The 22,768-nt window shown below is 42.5% G+C and overlaps 1 protein-coding gene and 1 pseudogene across 1 annotated transcript in view; one reads left to right on the forward strand and one right to left on the reverse strand.

The window, feature by feature from the left end:
* The window catches only part of CAMK1D (calcium/calmodulin dependent protein kinase ID), a 154,672-nt gene that overhangs the window by 59,724 nt on the left and 72,180 nt on the right, over positions 1-22,768 (reverse strand). The window contains exons 3-5 of the mRNA XM_060257866.1: positions 21,954-22,028; positions 12,020-12,158; positions 2,195-2,321 (exon numbers count right to left, since the gene is read on the reverse strand). Of these exons, the coding sequence (XP_060113849.1) occupies positions 2,195-2,321; positions 12,020-12,158; positions 21,954-21,961 (274 nt within the window). The 5' untranslated portion in view covers positions 21,962-22,028. The remainder of the gene's footprint in view (positions 1-2,194; positions 2,322-12,019; positions 12,159-21,953; positions 22,029-22,768) is intronic.
* On the forward strand, positions 10,388-10,562 carry LOC132586553 (U2 spliceosomal RNA; annotated as a pseudogene).

Here is a 22,768-nt window from a genome sequence, read left to right on the forward strand (position 1 = left end):
AATGCTGGCCTGGATGAATCACAAGCCAGATTTAAGATTGTTGGGGAAAACATCAACAACCTCAGATATGTAGATGATACCACTCTAATGGTAGAAAGTGAAGAGGACCTAAAGAACCTCTTGTTGAGGATGAAAGAAGAAAGCACAAAAGTAGGCTTGAAACTCATCATAAAAAAAACTAAGATCATGGCATCTGGCCCTATCACTCCTTGGCAAATAGAAGGGGAAGACATGGAAGTTGTGACAGACTTCACTTTCCTGGGATCCAAGATCACTGCAGATGGTGACTGTAGCCATGAAATTAAAAGACGTTTGCTCCTTGGGAATAGAAAAGCTATGGCAAACCTAAGGCAATATAATAAAAAGTAGAGACATTGAAGGGAGACCCCTGAATAATTAATGAATACCCCTATAATAATGAATAAAAGCATACTTCTGCCTTTAAAATTAAGATGTCTGATGCAACCCTTTGTTATAGGCCACTCAGCCCAAATGGGTGCGAATTCATGGTTGTAAATTAGATTAGAGACAGTGACCTCATTGAGGCCTCTGGATGTGTATTAGATAATAAAGAGGCCTTAGAGAAGCTTCTTGCTGAAGCTGATAACGCATGGAGACAGGAGGTATGGAAAAGTACTGAAAAGAGATACAAGAGGGTGGAGAATGTTAGATCAGATAACTTGTGAAGCCTGTGCCTGTATGAATAAAAACTGGCTGTATGTGGAATGATTTTAACTTAGTCATTTCGGGGCTTATGGCCGACTAAGTTCTGCTTATAGTGCCAAAAGTAAAATTCGTTTCATACCAGCAATGTGTGTGGACCTCGTTATTTCTCTGCTTCATTTTGGTGCATTGACCAAGGGGAAATAACCAGGTTAGGATATTTCCTTCCCCTTGGGTGGCTGCATAACCGTCTGCCTTCCATCCTCATGGTGGGAAGAGCGGACTAGGTGCCACGGTCACATTTTTAATTTGATCTGATGAGCAAAATCCTGGAGGCGGCGGAAGCAGACTATTTATCTCAACTGTTGGCAGGGAAGTTGAAGGAAGATGCAAGGAAATGTTGGGAGAAGTTATATGTCTGGCTAGACATGTCAGACATTGTGGTGTGAACTCGTATTTTTATTCTGTCTCCAAAGATACCTACTGTATGTAGAGAGGTAATACCTTGTATTTAGAAAGATATCTCTAGATTGGATTTACAATCTGTATAAGATTCTCTTTTTTTATATAGACTATGACGATAAGCGTGAAATGATCAAAAATTGTTATTACTACTTTTTTAGGGAAGATTTAATTTCATGCAGACTGTACTATAAGTGTATTGCTAAACCGTTTTCTTTCTTTTTATTTTCTATTTCTCATCGCCCTGTTTTCCTTTATTCTGGAAACTAATAAAACTTTTAAACGAGAGATTTTCAAAGCTCATGGGTGGCGTGGGAGGAAATTGTATCTTTGAGCTTTTCCTGGTTTTAGTGCTTTAATCAGTTGCTTAAAGAGCCCTGTGGCGCAGAGTGGTAAAGCTGCAGTACTGCAGTCAGAGCCCTCAGCTCATGACCTGAGTTCGATCCCAGCAGAAGCTGGTTCAGGTAGCTGGCTCCAGGTTGACTCAGTCTTCCATCCTTCCGAAGTTGGTAAAATGAGTACCCAGCTTGGGGAAGGCAATGGCAAACCACCCCCTAAAAAGTCTGCTGTGAAAACGTCACCCCAGAGTCGAAAACGACTGGTGCTTGCACAGGGGACTACCTTTACCTTTACCTAACTTCCTTTGGAAAGACTGGATCCCACAAAGGGGCAGAAGAATAATCCACTTCAAATTCCAAATCTGGTTCAGCATCGGACTTTCTATATAGCTCTAAAAATACTGTTCCCACTCTTTGCCAGAGACTCTTACTGTCAATGAAGAGGTAGGCTTAAGATTTCAAGAAATCAGTTGCCAGAATAAGAAGCTATTAGGATTCCTAGCTGCATTTATTAGTTTTTGTCAGTGATCCAAGGTGTACTTGATTTTCAAATCCAGCCCTCTCTGATATAAGACCGGAAGTTCAGAAATGATAATGATTTCCAGAGAAGACGAAATATCCAGTATCCCCTGCCCCCTCATTGTAACAGCAGAAATGTATTTAGCACAGGTTGTATGACTATTGATGGCATTCATTATGGCTTGCTAAGTGCCTTGAAACAAAGAACTTACCAACATATCCTGGGGTACCACATGCCGTGGACATTATGTTGCCTTTACCCTCCATTTTTGACAGGCCAAAATCACTAATCATGATTTTAGATTCTTCATCCTGGCTGTAGTACAACAAGTTTTCAGGCTGCAGGAACATTAAAGAAAAACAAACACACTCTGGTCCATAAAAATGTATATAGGGTTATAAACAAAAACAGAACCTCTAACACACTGCCTTTTCAACTGCCACCTCATCTCTTGATATATTCAGTCTCTCTCTCTTTTTAAATTTAAAACGTTTATTAAGATAAATAAATAATACAATCAAGAATATAACAAAATCAATGGCACCAATACATATAGAGATTTCTATACATATTGAAAAGGAGTTAAAACAAACCAAAATATCCATGAGTGGTTGTAAACCTTAACAAGTGAAATTTCTTTACTAAAGTAATTATAATAGTAATAAATAATATTAATTTAAAAAAAACCCTACTCAAAGAACATAAAAATAAGAAAATAATCCTTCTGTATTATCAGTCACAATTACAATAAAATGGATAATCCAATATAAGAAAGTATTATATAAAGAGTATTACTTTAGCTAGATCAGAAAGCCAAGGAGTATGGGTTTGACTTGCAGTAAAAGAAAAGAACGAGAGCCAAATAAATTCAAAGAAAGTAGAGAAGGAACTTGTTTCTACTTCGTATATGGTGGAAGCTACTTTATCAATCAAACATATTTCAGTCTTAACCAGTCATTGATATAGAGAATGTGTTTTTGTTTCCAAGTATGAGCTAGAACTAATTTAGCTGCTGCAATTCCTTTCTAATCATTGGGATTCTAATACCATGCCAAGAATTTAATCACATCAGCTCAGCCGAAAAGGGTACAGTGTATGAAGTTATAATCTGAATATGCGTACTAATTTGTCACCAGAATTTATCAACTTGTGGGCAAGACCGCCAGCAATGATAGTAAGAGGCAGGGGCACCGCAGTTTTTCCAGCAGAAGGGTGGTAGTTGAAGATGTATAAAACTCAACTTTTGTGGAGTCAAATACCAACGAGCCAAATATTTGAAAAATTGTGTGCGTAAAACTATTATAGAGAATTTAAATAAAGAGGAGTCCCAAATCAATTGCCATTGTTCTGTAGTGAGTTCTTTTTTGAGATCTTTATGCCATAATGATACGTAAGAAGGAGGTTTGTTATATATTATTAAAAGCAACATTTTATATAATTTAGAAATGAGACCCTTAAAGTGACCAACTTTAGCCAATAATAGATGTTAAAAATCTAACTCTCTCTTAAGATTCAATTTAATTCCATCAGAAATCAGAAGATAATATAATTGGAGATACTGATACCAAAGTAGTTGCATGCCAAACTTTGCCTCTAATTCAGCTTTGGTCAAAGGGATACCTTTAGATGTTATGTCTGTGATTCTAATTGATTTAAACACTCTCAGGATGTGAAAGGAGGCAGAAGATTTAGCAAGCAAAAAACATTCTTGGCCAGTAAAACACGCAAGTGGAGAAGTTGGAGGTGCCAATTTGTTTTTAAATTTATCCCAAATCAAAAGTGTAGTGTGTAAGAATGGGTTATTTTTGATTACTGAAGAATTATTAGCAGACGCACTCCAAATAGTTTCATAAAGTTGTTGTGGGTGAGTATAAATGCGTTCAATTGCAAGCCAATCTAATGTTTGGTCCAGTCTCGCCATTAGAATCAAGTTGGGTAGCTGGGCTGCAGCATTATATAAATTGAGATTTGGATAGGCTATACCACCTTGTGACACCGGTTTCATTAATGTACTCAAATTGATTCTCGCTCTCCTGCCTTCCCACATGAAATCATTCAATGATTTTTGCCAGGATTTAATTTTAGAAATTGGTATTAAAACAGGTAAAGTTCTAAATAAAAACATAAATTTGGGTAAAACAAAAGATTTGAATATTAAATCTCTCTTAGCAGACACATAGCTTAATATACTGTATACTGACTCATTATTTATGTCCTAAAATTATTACTCTCCCAGTTGTTCAATGTGGTTTACAAGTACTCAAATACAGTAATACTAATACAACGGAAATCACTGTGAATGACAAGCAGGAACTCATTTAACACAACAAACCAAAAAGTCAGCTCACATGAATTAAAAAAAGAACCCAAACAACAAAAATTAGTCTGGTGCCTAAATGTCAACATGAAGACACAAGGCAGACTTTACAAGGAAATTCCTCGTCGGATGAAGTGCGCTTAAGAGCACACAAAAGCTTACGTTCTAAATAAAAATTGGTTGGTCTTAAAGGTGACACTTGACTCCTGGCTTTGTTCAACTGCTTCAGACCAACACGGCTGCCCGCTTGCATCTATTTACAAGGAAAGTTATTGCAGAGATGTGAAACCTCTACCTCAGAAGATGGGGAGACACAGAGAAGGACCTCTGAAGGATGTCTGGCATTTTCAACCACTGGAAGTTTCTGGGTAGTCTTCAAGGCAGCCTCACAATGGACTGCAACTGTGTAATGTTACTTGAGGAGTAACAACAGTGATAACTTGATAAGCACTTTCAGATCTGGCTATTTTAACAATGTTACTTATCATTCATGTTTTATATTCTCTATGATTCTCTGTTTTCCCTCCTGACCTCTTTTGAGCCAAGAGATGATGGGGCTTAGCTACTACTCCTAGAAGCTCCAGGACCTTCTGAGGCTTTGGCTACCAGGGCAATAGGCCCGGTTCATCTAGCTGAGAGCTCAGGCAACTGCAGGCCTCCTCGTCTCTCCTAACCTTGCTGTCACAGTGACCTGGTTTTAGCTGGGGAGGGTGGTGGCTGTCATTCGTGGGATGTGCTTTTGTCACTCTCCTTGTGGCTCATCAAAGGAAGTGTCAGAAACGGGGCAAATGTGGCCAGCTTATGGAGTCAGCAGTAGCTTTGGGTCTGCTGTCCATCAGGCAAAGGTCCTTTGAGCCATATGGGCTTCCAAATATAAGGCTGGATGTAGGAACCTCTCACAAACTGTAAATCAGAGCCTTCAGAGGGAGTAGAGCTCTCAGCACATATTTAAGAACTGAATAACGCCCCAGCTACAGCACTTCTATCTTGTGTCCTTCAATCCAGTTTGATAGTGCTGTAGTAGTTCAAACCAGCACTGACCCCCAGAAGACTGGTCTGTTATGATGCAGCTAACCTTTAGCACATGGTTTGAATAATTCATTAACTTCCACTGAATCCTTTATCTAAGATAATATGCTTCTGGGAGCTTTCATATATTATGAAGAAGCTACAGTGCTGCAGATTTGGACAGGGATGATTCTTGGTTCCTTCCTCTGACAAGGTGCTGAGCATCTTCAGTTTAGCACACTGCATCCCTGAGAGCTACAGTGGTATTGAACAGCATCAGCCTTTTAACATATTTACACAAACACACAAAGAGAGAGAGAGAGAGAGAGAGAGCATTTCAAATTATAGTGGGAAAGAGGTTGCCAAGAAAGTGGTACAAATTCCTACCAGAATTTAACATGTTCTTTTTATATACCCATTGTATGTTCTGGCCAAGAGCATCCAAGAAATGACAAGAAACATATAGGCTGTTCAGGACTATTGCATTCCCTGATCCAAACAGAGAGCTGATGTTAAGTGTTACACCACAATTTAGGCAGCAATATTATGTACATTACAGGAGAATCTGAAGTGTTACTTTGCAGCCTGGTTTAGAAAAGCACTTCCAGGGGCTGGCTTCAAATGACTCACGGTTGGACTACTATAATGTGCTCTATATTGTTGGGGGTGGCCTTGAAGACAACCTGGAAAAGACAACTGGTTCAGAATCCTGCAGCCCAATTATTGTCAGGGGGCTAGCTGACAAGGATGCATTTTAGAACAGCAACACTTGCTGCCATATTGTTTCAGAGCCCTTCATCTCTCCCCACATATCACCTAGGGCCAACTGTAGTCCTCTGGCTACCACAAGCTATCTGTTCCTCCACACTGCAAGTCCTCCACCTTTCAAGTCATTGACCAGAGCCTGTGCTTTTTCCATCAGACCACCCTCCTGCGGAACTGTGGAGGCAATGGAGGGGCTGTCCTTAGAAATTTTTCAGAGGTGTTGCAGCGCCATTTTATTTGCTAGGGCTTTTTGGGGGGGGTATAGACCACAGGCATTTGGAGGGGGTTACTTGGAATTTGACTGCATTTTGTGTCTTTTTTAAATGTAGTATTGTAAACCGTGTCAAGCCACAACAGAAAGCGGATTATAAATGTTTAAACAAACAAATAAATGCTCTTTCATTCCAGGGTAACCACTGTACTCAACCAAGAGACCACGTTATGATTGGTTTGCCTCTCATACATTTACAACATTCCTTTGAACAGAGACATATCCCTTACAAGTAGAAATCTTGGCTTGACTTCGCGAACGAAGATTTAGGAAGGGTGCAGTAGTCCACGTCTGCTGCAGCCTCGCTGGTGGCTGACAAGACCAATGCGGGACAGGCAGGTCCGGCCACAGTGGCTGCGGCCGGGGTTGGTGCTGTAGCAGTGCGATTCTTCCTCAATCTCCTTTTGTCCTCAAGACCAGCTATGCGTGCGTTCTCAAAGGAAGAGACAGCCTGGTGGATGGTGTGTCTCCATGCTTTGCCATCTGAGGCTAGGTCAGACCACTGGTGATGGTTGATGCGACAGGTGCCAAGGGATTTCTTCAAGGAGTCCTTGTACCTCTTCTTTGGTGCCCCTCTATTTCGATGGCTGGTGGAAAGTTCGCCATACAGAGCAATCTTGGGAGGCGGTGGTTTTCCATCCTAGAAATATGCCCTGCCCAGCGCAGCTGCGTCTTCAACAGCAGTGCCTCGATGCTTGTAACCTCCGCCCTCTTGAGGACTTCAGTGTTGGTCACAAAGTCACTCCAGTGGATGTTGAGGATGGTGCGAAGGCAGCGCTGATGAAAGCGCTCAAGGAGTCGCAGGTGATGAGGGTATAAAACCCCCTTACAAGTAGAAATAGATGTAAGCTAAACTTGAAGGGCTGTGCTTATAAAGCCCCAGAAAGGGTAAATTTGGAGACTAGGGACTGAGCATCTTGCATCCTCTCAGCTAACAGCAACTGTGACAATCAGAGTCAATTAGACCTAGATCTAAACTAGGTTCAAAGGATTTAATCAAAAGGCTACAAATTACATTCTAACCAGTGCAGATGTCAAGAGTGTCTCTTGCCATGAACTGGGGGCTGGAGAAGCTGTTCTTGCTTGTACCCTATAGTAGCCTCTTGGCTGCTATCTCTTTGTTCTCACACTCTGTATTATTGTGTGTGCAACTCATCATGTATCTTCCCACCTTGGAGCCAGACACTCAAGGTTGTGTTATCTAGTTCACAGAGACACTAACAGCTTGCTTCAAGAAAATCGGGGATAGAGATGACACACAGTGGGGGGAGAAGATGATTGGTGGGTTTTGATGCTTTTGCATTTGAACTATGCAATGGATGAACCCCAGGTATATCTAGGTGGGCACAGCCCTTTGACTGTCATGTCTTGCTTATCAACAAATGCCTTTGATGAAACTAAGGCGTGTTGATCGGTGAAGAACTTGCAGTATTTGACAGCCGAAAGGTTTCAAGGCAGAGTAATCTCTGTTCCCCAAAGAGCCCCAGTTGATTTATTACTCTCCTAAATTTCCACCCTTCAATCATAGCGGTTGACTCACATATCTGTTCTAGGAATAGCTTTGGGAGCTATTTTACTGCTAGGCCTGAGCTGCTGTGATTGGTTATGACAGGAAGAGAAACGTTTCAAGGCAGAGTAGATCTCTGCTCCCCAAAGAGCCCCAGCTGATTTATTACTCTCCTAAATTCCCACCCTTTAATCAAATTCATCAACATTCAGTCATGACAGTTGACTCACATATCTGTTCCAGGAATAGTTTTGGGAACTGTTTTACTGCTAGGCCCGAGGTACAGTGATCGGTTATGGCAGGAAGATGGAGTTGGCAGAGCCGCTGACTAAAGGATGAACAGGCAAGTGAGTTATATAACTAGCGGGGTGGGTGGGATGCAATGTGAGGTAAGGGCACTGGCCCACTCAATATTAAATAGCTGCACAATTCCAAAAATTCTGCAGCTTCGTGAAAAGGCATTAGAAGACCATCATGAAGATAGAGAGCTGGCCGAAGGATAGGAGTTGCATGCATGATTGTCTGCCCAGTGCCTTGTCACAAGGAGGGAATGAATCTGTTCCCTTGAGGCCGCTGATCTGGAGAAACTGAGACAGGCAAAGAGGCATCAAGGACAGGACCTGCTTGAGATGTCCTGCGCTCAAAGTTACAGCTCCACTAATGAAGGACAGAATAAGGGTTCCTGGGCAACAGGGGTATTAGGCCAAGAAGGGAAGGAATTACCTCTAACGTATGGTTTCTTAGATGGCAAACCAATTTCCTCTCACATTGAGGATGTCCTGCTGGGGATGGGAGATCTAGACTGTGGGAGATTCAGTCCTTTGGAATGTTGAAAGATGGGTCTGGGATGGGCAGTTTGACCACACAGTGACTTGCCTGGCTGGGGTGAGGGTGAGGCTGTTTTTGCCATCTGGGTAGGCTGACAGGTAGCAGCAGCCAGCATGAAGAACAACTGTGTGCTCCGGAATGAAAAATGTAAGTTGCCAGGTGGAAACCTGTAGGGAGGGAGGTTTCTCCAAGCCCTTCTGTTGCCATTGATTCCATCTCTCTCTCTCGCTCTCGGCTTGACTTCGCGAACGAAGATTTAAGAAAGGTGCAGTAGTCCACGTTTGCTGCGGGCTCGCTGGTGGCTGACAAGACCAATGCGGGACAGGCAGGTCCGGCCACAGTGGCTGCAGGGAAAAGTCTGATTTGGGGTTGGTGCTGTAGCAGTGCGATTCTTCCTCAATCGCCTTTTGTCCTCAAGACCAGCTATGCGTGCGTTCTCAAAGGAAGAGACAGCCTGGTGGATGGTGTGCCTCCATGCTTTGCGATCAGACCACTGGTGATGATTGATGCGACAGGTGCCAAGGGATTTCTTCAAGGAGTCCTTGTACCTCTTCTTTGGTGCCCCTCTATTTCGATGGCCGGTGGAAAGTTCGCCATACAGAGCAATCTTGGGAAGGCGGTGGTTTTCCATCCTAGAAATATGCCCTGCCCAGCGCAGCTGCGTCTTCAACAGCAGTGCCTTGATGCTTGTAACCTCCGCCCGCTTGAGGACTTCAGTGTTGGTCACAAAGTCACTCCAGTGGATGTTGAGGATGGTGTGAAGGCAGCGCTGATGAAAGCACTCAAGGAGTCGCAGGTGATGATGGTATAAAACCCACGATTCGGAGCCGTAGATGAGGGTTGTCATCACAACCGCTTTGTAAACATTGATCTTTGTGCCTTTTTTCAGATGCTTGTTGCTCCACACTCTTTTATGCAGTCGGCCAAATGCACGGTTTGCCTTTGCCAGCCTATTGTCAATCTCCTTGTCGACTGAGGAGATGATGCACCCCAGGTATTGATTCCATAAGTGCTAGAGAACTGACAATGGTTACTGGTTTATGCCTGTTCCTTGTTTAATTGGAAAGAAAGATGATGAAAGAATCCCTGTCCCTCCACCTTGACCAAGTTTGTTTGGAAACCTTGGGTTTGTCATGCTTTTTCAGCCTAACCTTAGGGTTGTTGTAGCAAAATGGAGGAGGAAAGAAACATATATCCAGTCCTAAACTCCAAGGAGGAAGGATGGGATAAGACTGTGATAGACAGAAATAACACTTTCACTTAGGGAAATCATGCAGCGAAGGCAGCTAGACCCTCCCTTCACCTGTGCCCTGGGGCTCCTGTCAAGCTGAGGGTCCATGCAGCAGTTTGTGGTCTTTTAAAACCACTGGAGACGGCCAGAAGCCCTAAGACTGAGGTGACAAAGGGTTGATTAGTTCTTTCCTACATTAATCCTCTTAAAACCCTCTTTGGAATCGCATTTTGTATTACTCTTGCATGTGTTGCTAATAAGATTAACTTGTTTAAAAAATACAGTTGAGGAATTCTAGTAGGTGCAATGTTATTATCAGTTTATCCAAAGCATTGTCTGAATTACTTGAATTAACTCTTCGAAGCTTCTGTGACCTAGGTTCTCGCTGTGAAAGCTGACTGGGTGATTTTAGACCAGTCACAGACGTTCAGCCTAACCTACCTGACAGGGTTGTTGTGCAGATCAAAAAGCGGAAGAGAAGCTTCTTGGCCTTTTGGCTAAGATAATTCTCTAAATAAAAGTCAATCTGTTCTTATCAGATTAATATGTGCTATGTCCTCTATTTGAGTACTATATATTAAATTGAATTTTTTTTAAAGGGGGGAGAGGAGAACTTTGGTCCCCACTGTGGAGTAAGACTGCTCTTTCCCTAGGTAGAGGCTGCAGGGAGGGGGGAGGAGACGGAAAGAAGAAGAAGAAGATATTTGATTTATATCCCGCCCTCCACTCCGAAGAGTCTCAGAGCAGCTCACAATCTCCTTTACCTTCCTCCCCCACAACAGACACCCTGTGAGGTGGGTGGGGCTGGAGAGGGCTCTCACAGCAGCTGCCCTTTCAAGGACAACCTCTGCCAGGGCTATGGCTGACCCAAGGCCATTCCACTAGGTGCAAGTGGAGGAGTGGGGAATCAAACCCGGTTCTCCCAGATAAGAGTCCGCACACTTAACCACTACACCAAATTGGCTCTCCATATATAATAATAATAATAATAATGATGATGATGATGATAAAAATAATAATAAATAAATAATTAGAGCTTCTCAGGATTCCAGGCTAACAAAGTCCAGTCTGTTTTAACTACAAGGGGTAGCTTCAGAAAATCCACCCCTTCTGATCTGGGGTTCGATTCCAGGGGCAAAAGGCACTTGCAAATAATGCTGTTCCACACTTCAGTCTTCAGTAAAAGTCCAACAAGAATTTATTACAAAACAGGAATCAGATTAAAACAAAAACACAACTTTCATTGCAACCGACAGTAAATCCTATAAGCCAACAGACAAGTCATTAAAATTCCATACTGATTTGGTGATTAGGGAGGAGTCTTTTCTCAAGCCAGGCTGTGGGACAATGCCCCAGAACAAACAGAAGCAACAGAAGAAGCATGTACAACTCAATAAATTCAAACTGTCAAATGTCTGAGGAGTGAAGATTGCTATTTCTTCTTACTCCCTCGCCAACAGCCTTCACCAACAAAAAGACAAAAACTTACTCCAGCGTCTCCTTTTTTTTTGCTGTTCTGCTTCTAGTTAAAACTAAGAGTTGATTAATCACAGCTGTAGCTAATTAAAGGGTATGTACCAAATTTCCAGCTTGCTCTAAAAATCTGGGCTAACAATGTTTCCATACATGTCCCCAGAACATTCCGGGAAAGGCTCTAAGGTCCCTAGGGTTGCTTTTACAGAGATGCTTCTGCTAATACATGCGATGTGTTCAGAAAGGAAGAGACTGTTCTGCAAAAAACTTCTCTCTCAGGACTGAATGATTGTTTTAAAAGATTTATTCTCCAAACTATACACCTAATTCTATAAATCCATAAGGTAATCAAGTCATAACCAAAGCTTCTCCACCAGCCAATGATCCAGAGTACAGTATGCATGTGTGAGAGACAACACTGTTATCACAAAATGAGCTTCACCACACATTATTCAGGGATTAGGAGAACTGAACACATTTTTGGTAGCAGCTCTGTATCCTCTATAATATTGGGTGATACTTTCAAAGCTATGATAATTCTATGGATGCCCCCAAATTATAAAGCATTATATATTCTTGTTCCAATAGATTCTGATGATATAACATATGCCTGTTTTAATAAATAAGTGACAGTACCTTCAGATCTCTGTGAACAATGCCCATCCTATGGAGATAATACACAGCGTCTAGGACCTGCCGTATTAGGGTGCTTGCATCTTTTTCAGTATAGAATCCTTTCTCCACAATGCGGTCAAACAACTCCCCTCCTGAAACTCTGAAACACACCACAGGACACAGCAGTGTTAATACACAGGAACAACTTCCCAGAAAGAAGCAGATTAAAAACAAATTTTATATTTACATATGTATATCTGGCCTGGATTCACAGAACAGAGCTGAGGAGTGGAGTGTTCATACACCTCGGTTTTGTTTTTATTGACTGAATTCTTTTCCAGTTATTTTTGCTTAGCAATTTTTCAATAAGAGAGCAAACAGGCTTGTTGAGTTTTCCTTGCATCATTTTTCCTTTTCCTTGTGCTCCCCCCCATCTTTCTATTTCAGGTCAACTCAGGAGGCTGAAGTTGGTATGCAGTTCTGTATTAATGGATCGAGTGACAAATATTGGGGACAGTGTAAAAGCTCTGAACCCCAATATAAGGTTTGGACCAGGGCTGGTTTCAGAATTGTGTGGGCTTTGGGCAAAGGAATACACTGGGCCTCTTTCTCGCTTTGGCATGGCCCCTTTTCCCTCCAACCATACCCTTTCCATTTAGTTCCTCCCTTTTCTTCTTCAACAGCTCCCTTCTTCCATTTCAATTTGTTTATTCTGGTAAAGAGAAATCATACCAAATTGTGCTTTCTTAGTTACTTTTATAACTTTGTATAAAACCAAAGAGAAGAAAATATGCTTTCCATTATTTTATTCTGGGAGCATTCAATGAAAATTGGTATAATTTGTGTAAAAGCAATAAAAACACTAATCTGGAGGAAACTCAGTCTCAAGGTCTGTGGAAATGTTTCTCCACTCTCATCAACGAAAATGAGGAGGCAATCCACATCCATCCAAATGCTTAAGCATTGAACAGTACTAATATACTGAAGATGGTTCATTTGGAAGCATCAGGTAGAAAGAAGGGAACAATTTCATCACTCAACGCTGGACCAAAGGAGCCATAAATTAACCAACTGAAGAAAATAATTTTTTTAATTCTGAGAAATGCATCACTCAGTTTTATAAACAAAGAGTTACATCTTTGATACAACTAATGTAATCTTTCATCAAATATCACAATCCAAATCTTCAATTGTTGGTTTTATACATTTGTACTGTTTTTGAAATTGATTTGTATTCTGCTTTTTAAAAGTGTTGATTCTTGAGGGCCCCAATTATGTACAAAGATGGCCAAATACATTTTTTGCCTGCATGCACATACCCATAATAGAATAATAGAATCATGGAGTTGGAAGGGACCTCCAGGGTCATCTAGTCCAACCCCCTGCACAATGCAGGAAACTCACAAACCCCTCCCCCTAAATTCACAGGATCTTCATTGCTGTCAGATGGCCATCTAGCCTCTTTTTAAAAACCTCCAAGGAAGGAGAGCCCACCACCTCCCAAGGAAGCCTGTTCCACTGAGGAACCGCTCTAATGGTCAGGAAGTTCTTCCTAATGTTGAGCTGGAAACTCTTTTGATTTAATTTCAACCCATTGGTTCTGGTCCTAATAATGATCAAGATGAGTATCATGAGAAAGCATTTCTAATGCTAGTTGTGGAAACTGCAATAAAACTGATTTGACAGCATCTATTCTAACACTCCAAGATGTCTGAGACAGAGTTTTCAGGGTAAGTTTTGGCAAAGGCCACTTCCCAGCATTATGTTGCTCCAGAAAAAAAAGAACAAATGTTATGTAATTAAAAAAAAATCTTTTGCCTGGCCAGAAGTGTCTACAGCATGGATCAACACAAGATTTTAGATGTGGGGAGAAGAAGGTACAAAGAACGCCTGGGGATTTTTTTCCCTAGAACAATAGCTTGCGTTCCTTTGGCACTGTTATCATAGCATTGACTACAAATAATAGACACCAACAATCTATACTTTTCTGGCACCCTTTTCCAACAGTTCTTGCAAGAACTTTTTATTATTCTGTGACATGCAAAAATTTCAAAAAAAAAATTTCTTGATATCCAATGATTTGTTGGGTAGCAGAGGACACGCAGTCATTCCAGTTCCTCATTCAACTCTTCTTCAAATACAAGCTTCTTGTTGGCAATCCAAATAGAAGCTTGTGGTGCCAGAACCAGAATTTGGCCCAGGCACTACTGCATGTCTTTTTGTAAGTCTCCAGAGTGGTGGATAAGTTCTATTCCAAACTATCCCAGTATTTTTAAACAGTGGGTTTTTTCAAGAACTGAACAAGATGGTTTCTAAATATATTTGGCAAGGCAAAAAACCTAGAATCAAACTAAATATACTGCAAGATTCTAAATTGAGAGCAGGTATGGGTTTTCCAGACTGGCAACTGTTTTATAAAGCTTCTGTGCTCCTGTGGGTAAGAGACTGGATACTATTGAATGACAAGAGACAACTGTTGTTAGAGGAACACAATCTTAATTTGGGCTGGCATGCATATTTATGGTACCAAAGACTTGAAGGACATTCTTATTTTAAGAATCATTGGTTCCAGAAATCTTTCTACCACACATGGTTAAAAATGAGAATTTATCAGAAAATTCCAAGATGAGTATCCCCGGTGGAAGCATTTACTCCTCCAAATCTTTTCAAACCTAAGCAAAGTTACAGATATGATGACCTGTTGGAAAAAAGACAATCAACTGAAAACCAGAGAAGAGCTAGAAAACATGAACATTAAAATGAGTTGGTGGTTGAGAATGCAAGTTGAATCTAGGTATGCCAAAGATAAGATGTTAGGCTTTAACACAGAGCAATATCTATTTGACAAAATCTTTTTAGGTTCTCAAGAAAAGCTAATCTCCAAACTATATGCATACCTATTACAGATGAAGATGCAAGATGAGGTAGTAAAAGATTGTATGGTCCAATGGGCGAAAAACTTGGGTCATAATATCACGTTAGAAGAATGGGAGAGGTTGTGGAAATTTAACATTCAATTAACTAAGTCAGAAGCCTTTAAAGAAAATCTGTATAAGATGTTTTATAGATGGTACATGACCCCACAGAAATTGTGTAAGATGTATACTAATATGTCTAACAATTGTTGGAAATTTGCTAAACTGGTGGGTTCCTTTTATCATATGTGGTGGACATGTGAGATGGTGAAGGACTATTGGAAAATGATTCATGAACTATTACTGAAAATTATGAAGACACAGATTCAATTCAGGCCAGAACTATTTTTATTGAACATATTTCCTGAGGATTATTCTAAAGAGATGAGACACTTATTGGAGCATATTTGTACAGCAGCCAGGATTCTTCTGGCACAGAGATGGAAACTTCAGAAGACTCCTACGAAAATGGACTTGGTGGAAAAAATTCTGGAAACAGCGGAGCTGGACTACTTGTCCCAGCTGTTGGCTGGGAAATCTAAGGAAGAAGCAAGAAAATTCTGGTTGAAATTCTATACTTGGCTAGATACTCAGGACTCTTAAGATTCTTTGATGTGAACTTATATCTCCTTTTCCCTGTATTTTGTATTATAAGATTCTCTCTGTTGGAAATGTCAATTTGAATAGGTATTTTAATAAGAAAACTTACAATATAAAATATCAAAATATTGATGATGTCAAGTTAAGAGATAATAATGTATGACAATGTACATATTTTAAGAAAGTATTTTAAATGCAGACTTGTATTATATGAAAGTATACTATATGCAGACTAAGATTGATTTGTAACTATTATTTTCTGTCCCCTCTTAGCCTTTGCCCTCAATTTCTAGAAAACTAATAAAACTTTTAAATATCATGGTGAATCTGACCCCGAACCAGGATTGGCCCAAGGAACTTCAGTCCCAATTTCTTAGATGATTGGCTGTTAGGTAGATTCTTGGTGGAGATATATACTTTGTTGCCTGGCTTAAAGTCTCATAGCATGCTTTTTGTCAAATTGCTCTCTATAGGATTCCTTTGTCTTTTCCAACTGTTCTTTGATTAAAGCCCACTGTTTTCCACCAGTCTGTGACTTCAGGGTGCCCAGAGTTCGTGTTTCCCCCTAGGAGTTCCAAGAAGGGTTTCCCCTGATATCCATTTACGACCATAAAGGGGGCATTAGTAGAGCTGTGCACACTATTGTTAAAGGCATATTCTGTAGATAGGAGGAGCAATACCCAGTTATCCTGCTGGTGCATCACATAGCATTGGAGGAATTGTTCCAGTATGGCACTAAGGCATTCACTCTGACTGTCCCTTTGAGAGTGGTAGGCAGAGCTTAGACCTTGTTCAATGCCTGCTAGTTTACATAACTCCCCCCAGAATTTGGCAACAGACTGTGCCCCTCGGTCGGAGAGCACCGTGGAAGGGAATTAATGTAATTAGACCACATGTGTAAGGAAGAGTTCCACCAATTTCTTAGCAGTGGGTAGTTGTTTACATGGCATAAAATGAGCTTGCTTTGAAAAAGCGTCCACCACCACCCAAATAACCGTTTTTCCCTGGGAGGGGGGAAGGTCCATGATAAAGTCCATAGGGATGCACTCCCATGGTCTAATCCCATGATGGCGAACCTATGACACGCGTGTCACTGGTGACACGCGAGGCAATTTGGCTGACACACCGGAAACCAAGGAGCGTGGCGAGCCGCGAGTCCTTCGGAGGCTGCTGAGCCCGTCTCGGAGGAGCAGCAGCTGCTAAGATGAAGGCGAGAAGAGGCAGCAGCAGCGCAGCGGGCTGCAGCCGCCGCCTCTTTCCCCGGCTCCAGGCCGGGGGTGGGGGGGGGAGGGAAGGTTGGGGGTGGGAGGGAAGGTTGGCCGACGCTGCCAGCGCCTCGCCTTGACCTGGGGGTGGGAGGAGACAGCCTCCTGGCGCAACCCGTCCCCCACCCAAAGCAGAGGCAGCCAAACGCGCCTCCTCCTCCTCGCAACAGGGCCGAGCTTTGCAACCCCCTTTTCCTGCCCTCCCCGGGGCCTGAGGAAATAGGTGGGTACAGCAAGAAAGAAAAAAAGAGCATTGCAAAAAAAGAGGCAGGGGGGGAAAGAAGTGCCCTCCTTGGCGGGTCGCGCCTTTGCAATGCCGGGGCTTTGAAATGCAGGAGCAAGGCAGGCGTGTTTTTTTCCGTTTGTTTGCACGGAGCGGCTGGGGGGGGAGGCAGAGATGGCATTGCAGCAGTGTGTGTGGGGTGCAATGCCTGAGGGGGCGTCGCTCTTGGGCCTGTTGTGGGGCTGCCCCCCCATCCTCCTCCTCCACCCAGTCCTGTTTTTTTTTTTTTTGCAACCAACATGATCTTTCTCACTTTACATCTTGCTCTTTCTCATGGCCGCCTGCCGGAGGCGGGGTTTCAGATTTAAAGGACAAGCTGCCCTTTTCAGCTTGGAAGAGGAGGAAGGGGGTGGGCGATGGGGGCTGTGTGTGGGTTGCAAAAGAGCAAGGGGAGGGGAGCATTGGGTCGCCCCCCCCTTGGCAAGCGCTGGAGGAGAAAAGGCGGGAAGAAAAAAGATACACCCTTTCCCGCAGGGTTACAATCCCCAGGTGGGGGCAGGGGATCCCCCTCTCCCCAAAATACCCCCCCAAGTTTCAAAACGATTGGACCAGGGGGTCCAATTCTATGAGCCCCAAAAGATGGTGCCCCTATCCTTCATTATTTCCTATGGAAGAAAGGCATTTTAAAAGGTGTGCTGTCCCTTTAAATGTGATGGCCAGAACTCCCTTGGAGTTCAATTATGCTTGTCACACCCTTGTTCCTGGCTCCACCCCCAAAGTCTCCTGGCTCTGCCCCCAAAGACCCCAGATATTTCTTGAATTGGACTTGGCAACCCTCTTTCTTTATTGGGGCTGCAAATATCATCAAATTATTGATATTTCTTGAAGTGACATGGTGAAGTGACACGCGACCCGAGGAAGACTACGCTTTTTCCCGATTTTCGACACACCAAGCTGAAAAGGTTAGCCATCACTGGTCTAATCATTTTTAGAGGTTGGGACTCCCCTCCCTCCCGCTCCTTGGCCATAATGCAGACAGGACAACCTGGCACCTATAGGGAGACGTTGTGTCTTAACCCCGGCCACCAGAATTGATGTTGTACCAGGTTCAGAGGGCAATTTTACATGCGACTCTATGTCCTTTGAATAAATTAACACCTCATCAAGGTAAACCACGATCCCCTTGAAGAGGAATTTCCTCAGGACTTCATTAATTAGATTCATAAATACCCCTGGGAGCCACTGGAGCTCAGATGGAATGACCAAGTATTCAAATTGTCCCAGAGGTGTGTTGAATGCCATCTTCCACTCATCCAGTTTGGTGTAGTGGTTAAGTGTGCGGACTCTTATCTGGGAGAACTGGGTTTGATTCTCCACTCCTCCACTTGCACCTGCTAGCATGGCCTTGGGTCAGCCATAGCTCTGGCAGAGGTTGTCTCTCAGCCCCACCCACCTCACAGGGTGTCTGTTGTGGGAGAGGAAGGTAAAGGAGTTTGTGAGCCGCTCTGAGACTCTTCGGCGTGGAGGGCGGGATATAAATCCAATATCTTTTATCTCCCTCCCTGAACCTGACCCGAAAAGCATTGCAGAGGTCAAGTTTGGAAAAGATGTTCCCCTGGGATACTTCCCTAAGGAAGTCCCGGATCAGGGGAATCGGGTAGATATTCGACATAGATGCTGTATTGATGCCTCTGTAACCAGTGCACAATCGTAAGCGCTCATCCTTTTTTCAGAAGAGGATCGGGGCCACATGAGGTGAATTTGCAGGCCGTATAAACCCCCTTTGTAGGTTGGTCTCAATAAATTTCTGCAACTGCCCCCATTCTTGCCAACTCATGGAGTACAGCTTGACTTTTGGTAACCACTCCCCCTCAATAAGTTCTATAGCACAGTCAGTGGAGTGGTCGGGCTGGAGTTTCTCAGCCTCCTTGGACTTAAACACCTTTTGCAAGTCTCGGTAAACTGGGGGTAAGGACTCCACATCCTCCCTGGTCAAACACAACTTTTCGAAGGTGGGAGGGGGGTCCAGGCCCCAGTCCCTCTGCCAAATATGAGAATCACATTTCTCATCCTTAAAGAATATCGCGTGCCTACTTCAGTGGATGATAGGGTCGTGGTCAGCCAACCAACACATGCTTAACACCATTTCAAAACTGGCTGAGGGAACTATCATGAAGGGCTTTTGTTCCCAGTGGGGCCCTACCCCCACCACGCACAACTCAGTCTCTTAGGTGCATGGGTCTCCCTTCATCGGCTCTCCATCCATCTGTTCAAAAAGGAGGGATTTGTGGAGTTCTCGTCTTGAAATCCCTAGAGTGTCAACAACCCCTGGGGTCATCAGATCCCTTGTACAACCCGAGTCTATGAGGGCTTTCACATGCATGAACCGCTTAGCCGAGGGATTTCCTAAAGTGATAGGCAAGAAATACAAAGTTCCCATAACTTTCACCCACAGTGGTGTGGCAACGTCCTGGACCTGCTGGGTCGTTGCAGTTTCCTGCTGGCTGGTCTTCCGCACTTTCCTCCTCCAAGGGCGCTCCCTGAGCCAGGTGGTTCCCTCCCGCAAGGAAGCTGAGTAGGACTGTGCTCCTTTTCTCCTTCTTCGAGGTTTGGGATTTCTTCTTGTCATCCCCCTTTTTTGGAGCAGAAGGAGTGGGAGGATAGGACCCCACTCGGGCATTCACTTGCAATATGATTCCCCCCCCCCCCCCCCACAACTTGAAGCAGAGACGATGTTTCAGCCGCCTCTCCTCTCCCGCTGGAGTGGTCTTCTTTGGGCCCAGCTTTGGTTCCCCCTTGGAGCCCTTGTGAGATCCTGTCTCTTGCTGCCGTCACTGTAGGGTCACCATCCTCTGGAGATTCTCTACCTCGCAAACATGACTATTGGAACTTGGACTATAGGATATTTCGCCCCTGGTGTTATCTGGACTAATACTATCCAGTGCCACCATGCCCAGAAATTTCTTATCCACCTAGGCTTCCCATATCTAAAAAGGATCTGCCCCAACACAGAAATTCTGGTTTCTGTAAAGCTTTGTGTGTGGTACTACCAGGGCTAGAAGTTTTAGAATTAAAGACTACTATTGATAACATATCAGCAACCATAGAAGCTCTTGGCGATGTCACTGTAGATGCTTTGAAAGCTTTGCAAAAAGAAATTAAAAAGTTACCCCAAGTCACAGTATAGTACAGAATCATATGGCCTTAGATTACTTGTTGGCTGCCCCCACGAAAGTTTTACCTGCTAGTAAATGCTGCTGTTAAAAATGCAGTGAACATTTCCCCATATAGTTGAAGAAAAAGAGCCCATTGACTGCTAAAGGTAGATTCCTGAGATAGGACCATTGGTTAGAAATTGGCTTAAGATTCTAATGAAACATGATCTCATATTCCTATGTATTGTTGTTATTGTATATATCACAACCCAACTGTCAAGCCCCGCCTTCCTTCATTCTATTTGGTTTACAACTGCTGTGTGATATATGTCAGTGTCAAGCGCCGATATTTCCCAATAACAGAGTCCTTTTTGTTTTGAATCAAAAGATCTTTTTATTTCAGGAAACTCAGGAACTCTACCAAGGACACAAGCCTTGGGAGTAATGGAATACCAAGGGTTACAAAGTTGCTATATAGGATATCATCAAAGGTTACAATATAGATGCGTGCTTGAGTCACGGGTTAAAAGGTTACTAGGCAACCTTTATTACTAAAGCATTTATTACTAACGCATCCTAGGTCAATAAAGAACATCAGAAACATTCTCACACTACTCTGCAAACAGATAAGAGTTGTCTGTGTGAAACCAGGGAGAGGATATCTTGAGGTACCAACTGCTAGTCTATATCATAAACATCCCAGGGCCAGATGGCTTTGCTACGTGCCCACTGGGTTGTAAATAATGGAGGAGAGCAGGCCTGGTGACGTGTTCTCTGCACAGTGAGAAATGGCCAAGAAATGAGCGTGCTTGACAGGTTTTATTGACCCTCTCTGGGTCTCTGTGTTATGTCTACTGAAGAATGTGAAGTGTCAAAGTTATAGCCCTCCTCTGATTTTCTCAGAGTCCTTATCAGTTATCCAGGGCTTTGTAGAATTGCCTTGTAGAAGTTTTATAGTGAACTATAGATGTTATTGTAACCCCTTAACCTCCAGGTTTGAAAAGTTACTGCCATTTGCTAACGGCTATTCCTCATCTATATAATGCTTCTTCTTGCTTTTGTTCTTAATAGTCTCACTGAACCTGTCAGTGATGTCCTATCCTATCAATAATAAAAGAATCTATTTGCAAATATGAAAGATCTCATTATTGTTAGCATGCGTGACTTGACACCAACCTTTTATTAGTGAGGTAAAATTTGTGTTTAGGTGTTTCTGAACTCAACATTAAGGGGCTAAACATTGATAAAAGTGACACACACTAATGTAAAATATGAGATGTAATATCAAAAAGCCTGCCGTGAAAACGTTGTGATGCGATGTCACCGCAGAGTTGGAAATGACTGGGAAATATCGGCGCTTGACACTGACATATATCACACAGCAGTTGTAAACCAAATAGAATGAAGGAAGGCGGGGCTTGGCAGTTGGGTTGTGATATATACAATAACAACAATACATAGGAATATGAGATCAAGTTTTATTAGAGTCTTAAGCCAATTTCTAACCAATTGTCCTATCTCAGGAATCCACCTTTACCAGGGGACTACCTTTATCTTTTTAAACTTCCCATATCATGTATAGTTTGGCAGAGGCAGAGGAGAGGTTGACAATTTTTTTTATCAAGTGCTTCCAGTATTTTAGTTGAAACCATCTGGCAACCCGACACGAGGACGTCAATATTTGCAAGTACACAATTTTCAGTTTTTGCTTTTGCTTTGATATTGACAATGATTAGTGCTGCTTAACACATATGACATGCACTATATGCAATACGCTTAATTATAAGCACTACTTACAGTTGCATGACCAGATACAAGTGGTTTGGACTCTCATAGATATCTTCCAGCGCAACAATATTTTCATGCTTGATTCTGAAGATTATATTAAAAAAAAATACAAGGTAAGTCAGTCTTTATTATGGCCCACAGGTCATTCAGAAACAGAAAAAACACTATTATAGAGTTCATTATCCATGAAGTCTCAGCATACATAATTCATCCTAATGTATCTTATAGTTCAATGGTTAGAATCAGAGTAAACTATACACAATACAGTATTTTCATCACAGAGAACAGAAACTTAGCTACAGATACAGCAGGTCTTTGGTCAAAACCAACAATAAGAATTTTTATTTCTTTTTTATTTTTGTGAGCTGTAATCCACCTTTCTCATAGGGATTCAAGGAGGATTATACATAGCGAGTAAGCACAATAAAAAATGAAGTATACAGTAGGATATTAGAACTACGAGGGGAAAAACTGAAGCACAGCATAAGTAGTAACATGAAACAAGTAATTTTGTGAACCATTTTGTTCTATGCATTGCTATTACCTGGGCTGAAAAGCCCTCTTGAATAATTCAGTTTTGCATAGTTTGAGAAAGGCCAAGGGAGTGGGAGTTTTTCTGACTTCCTTGGGCAGGCCCATTGAACAAAGCAGGAGCCACAATGGAGAAAGCATATGTATGTGCAGTAGTTTTGCCTATTTGCAGGTTGGCACCTGCATAAGCCCCTGCTGAGATGAGCATCGGGAGAGAGGTGGTCCCACAATAAGAGGGACCAAGACAATTAAGGGCTTTGTATGTGATAGACCGTGTTTCCCATCTGCAGGGT

The sequence above is a fragment of the Heteronotia binoei genome, chromosome 17, assembly GCF_032191835.1.
Source record: "Heteronotia binoei isolate CCM8104 ecotype False Entrance Well chromosome 17, APGP_CSIRO_Hbin_v1, whole genome shotgun sequence".
NCBI classification, from domain to species: Eukaryota; Metazoa; Chordata; class Lepidosauria; order Squamata; family Gekkonidae; genus Heteronotia; species Heteronotia binoei.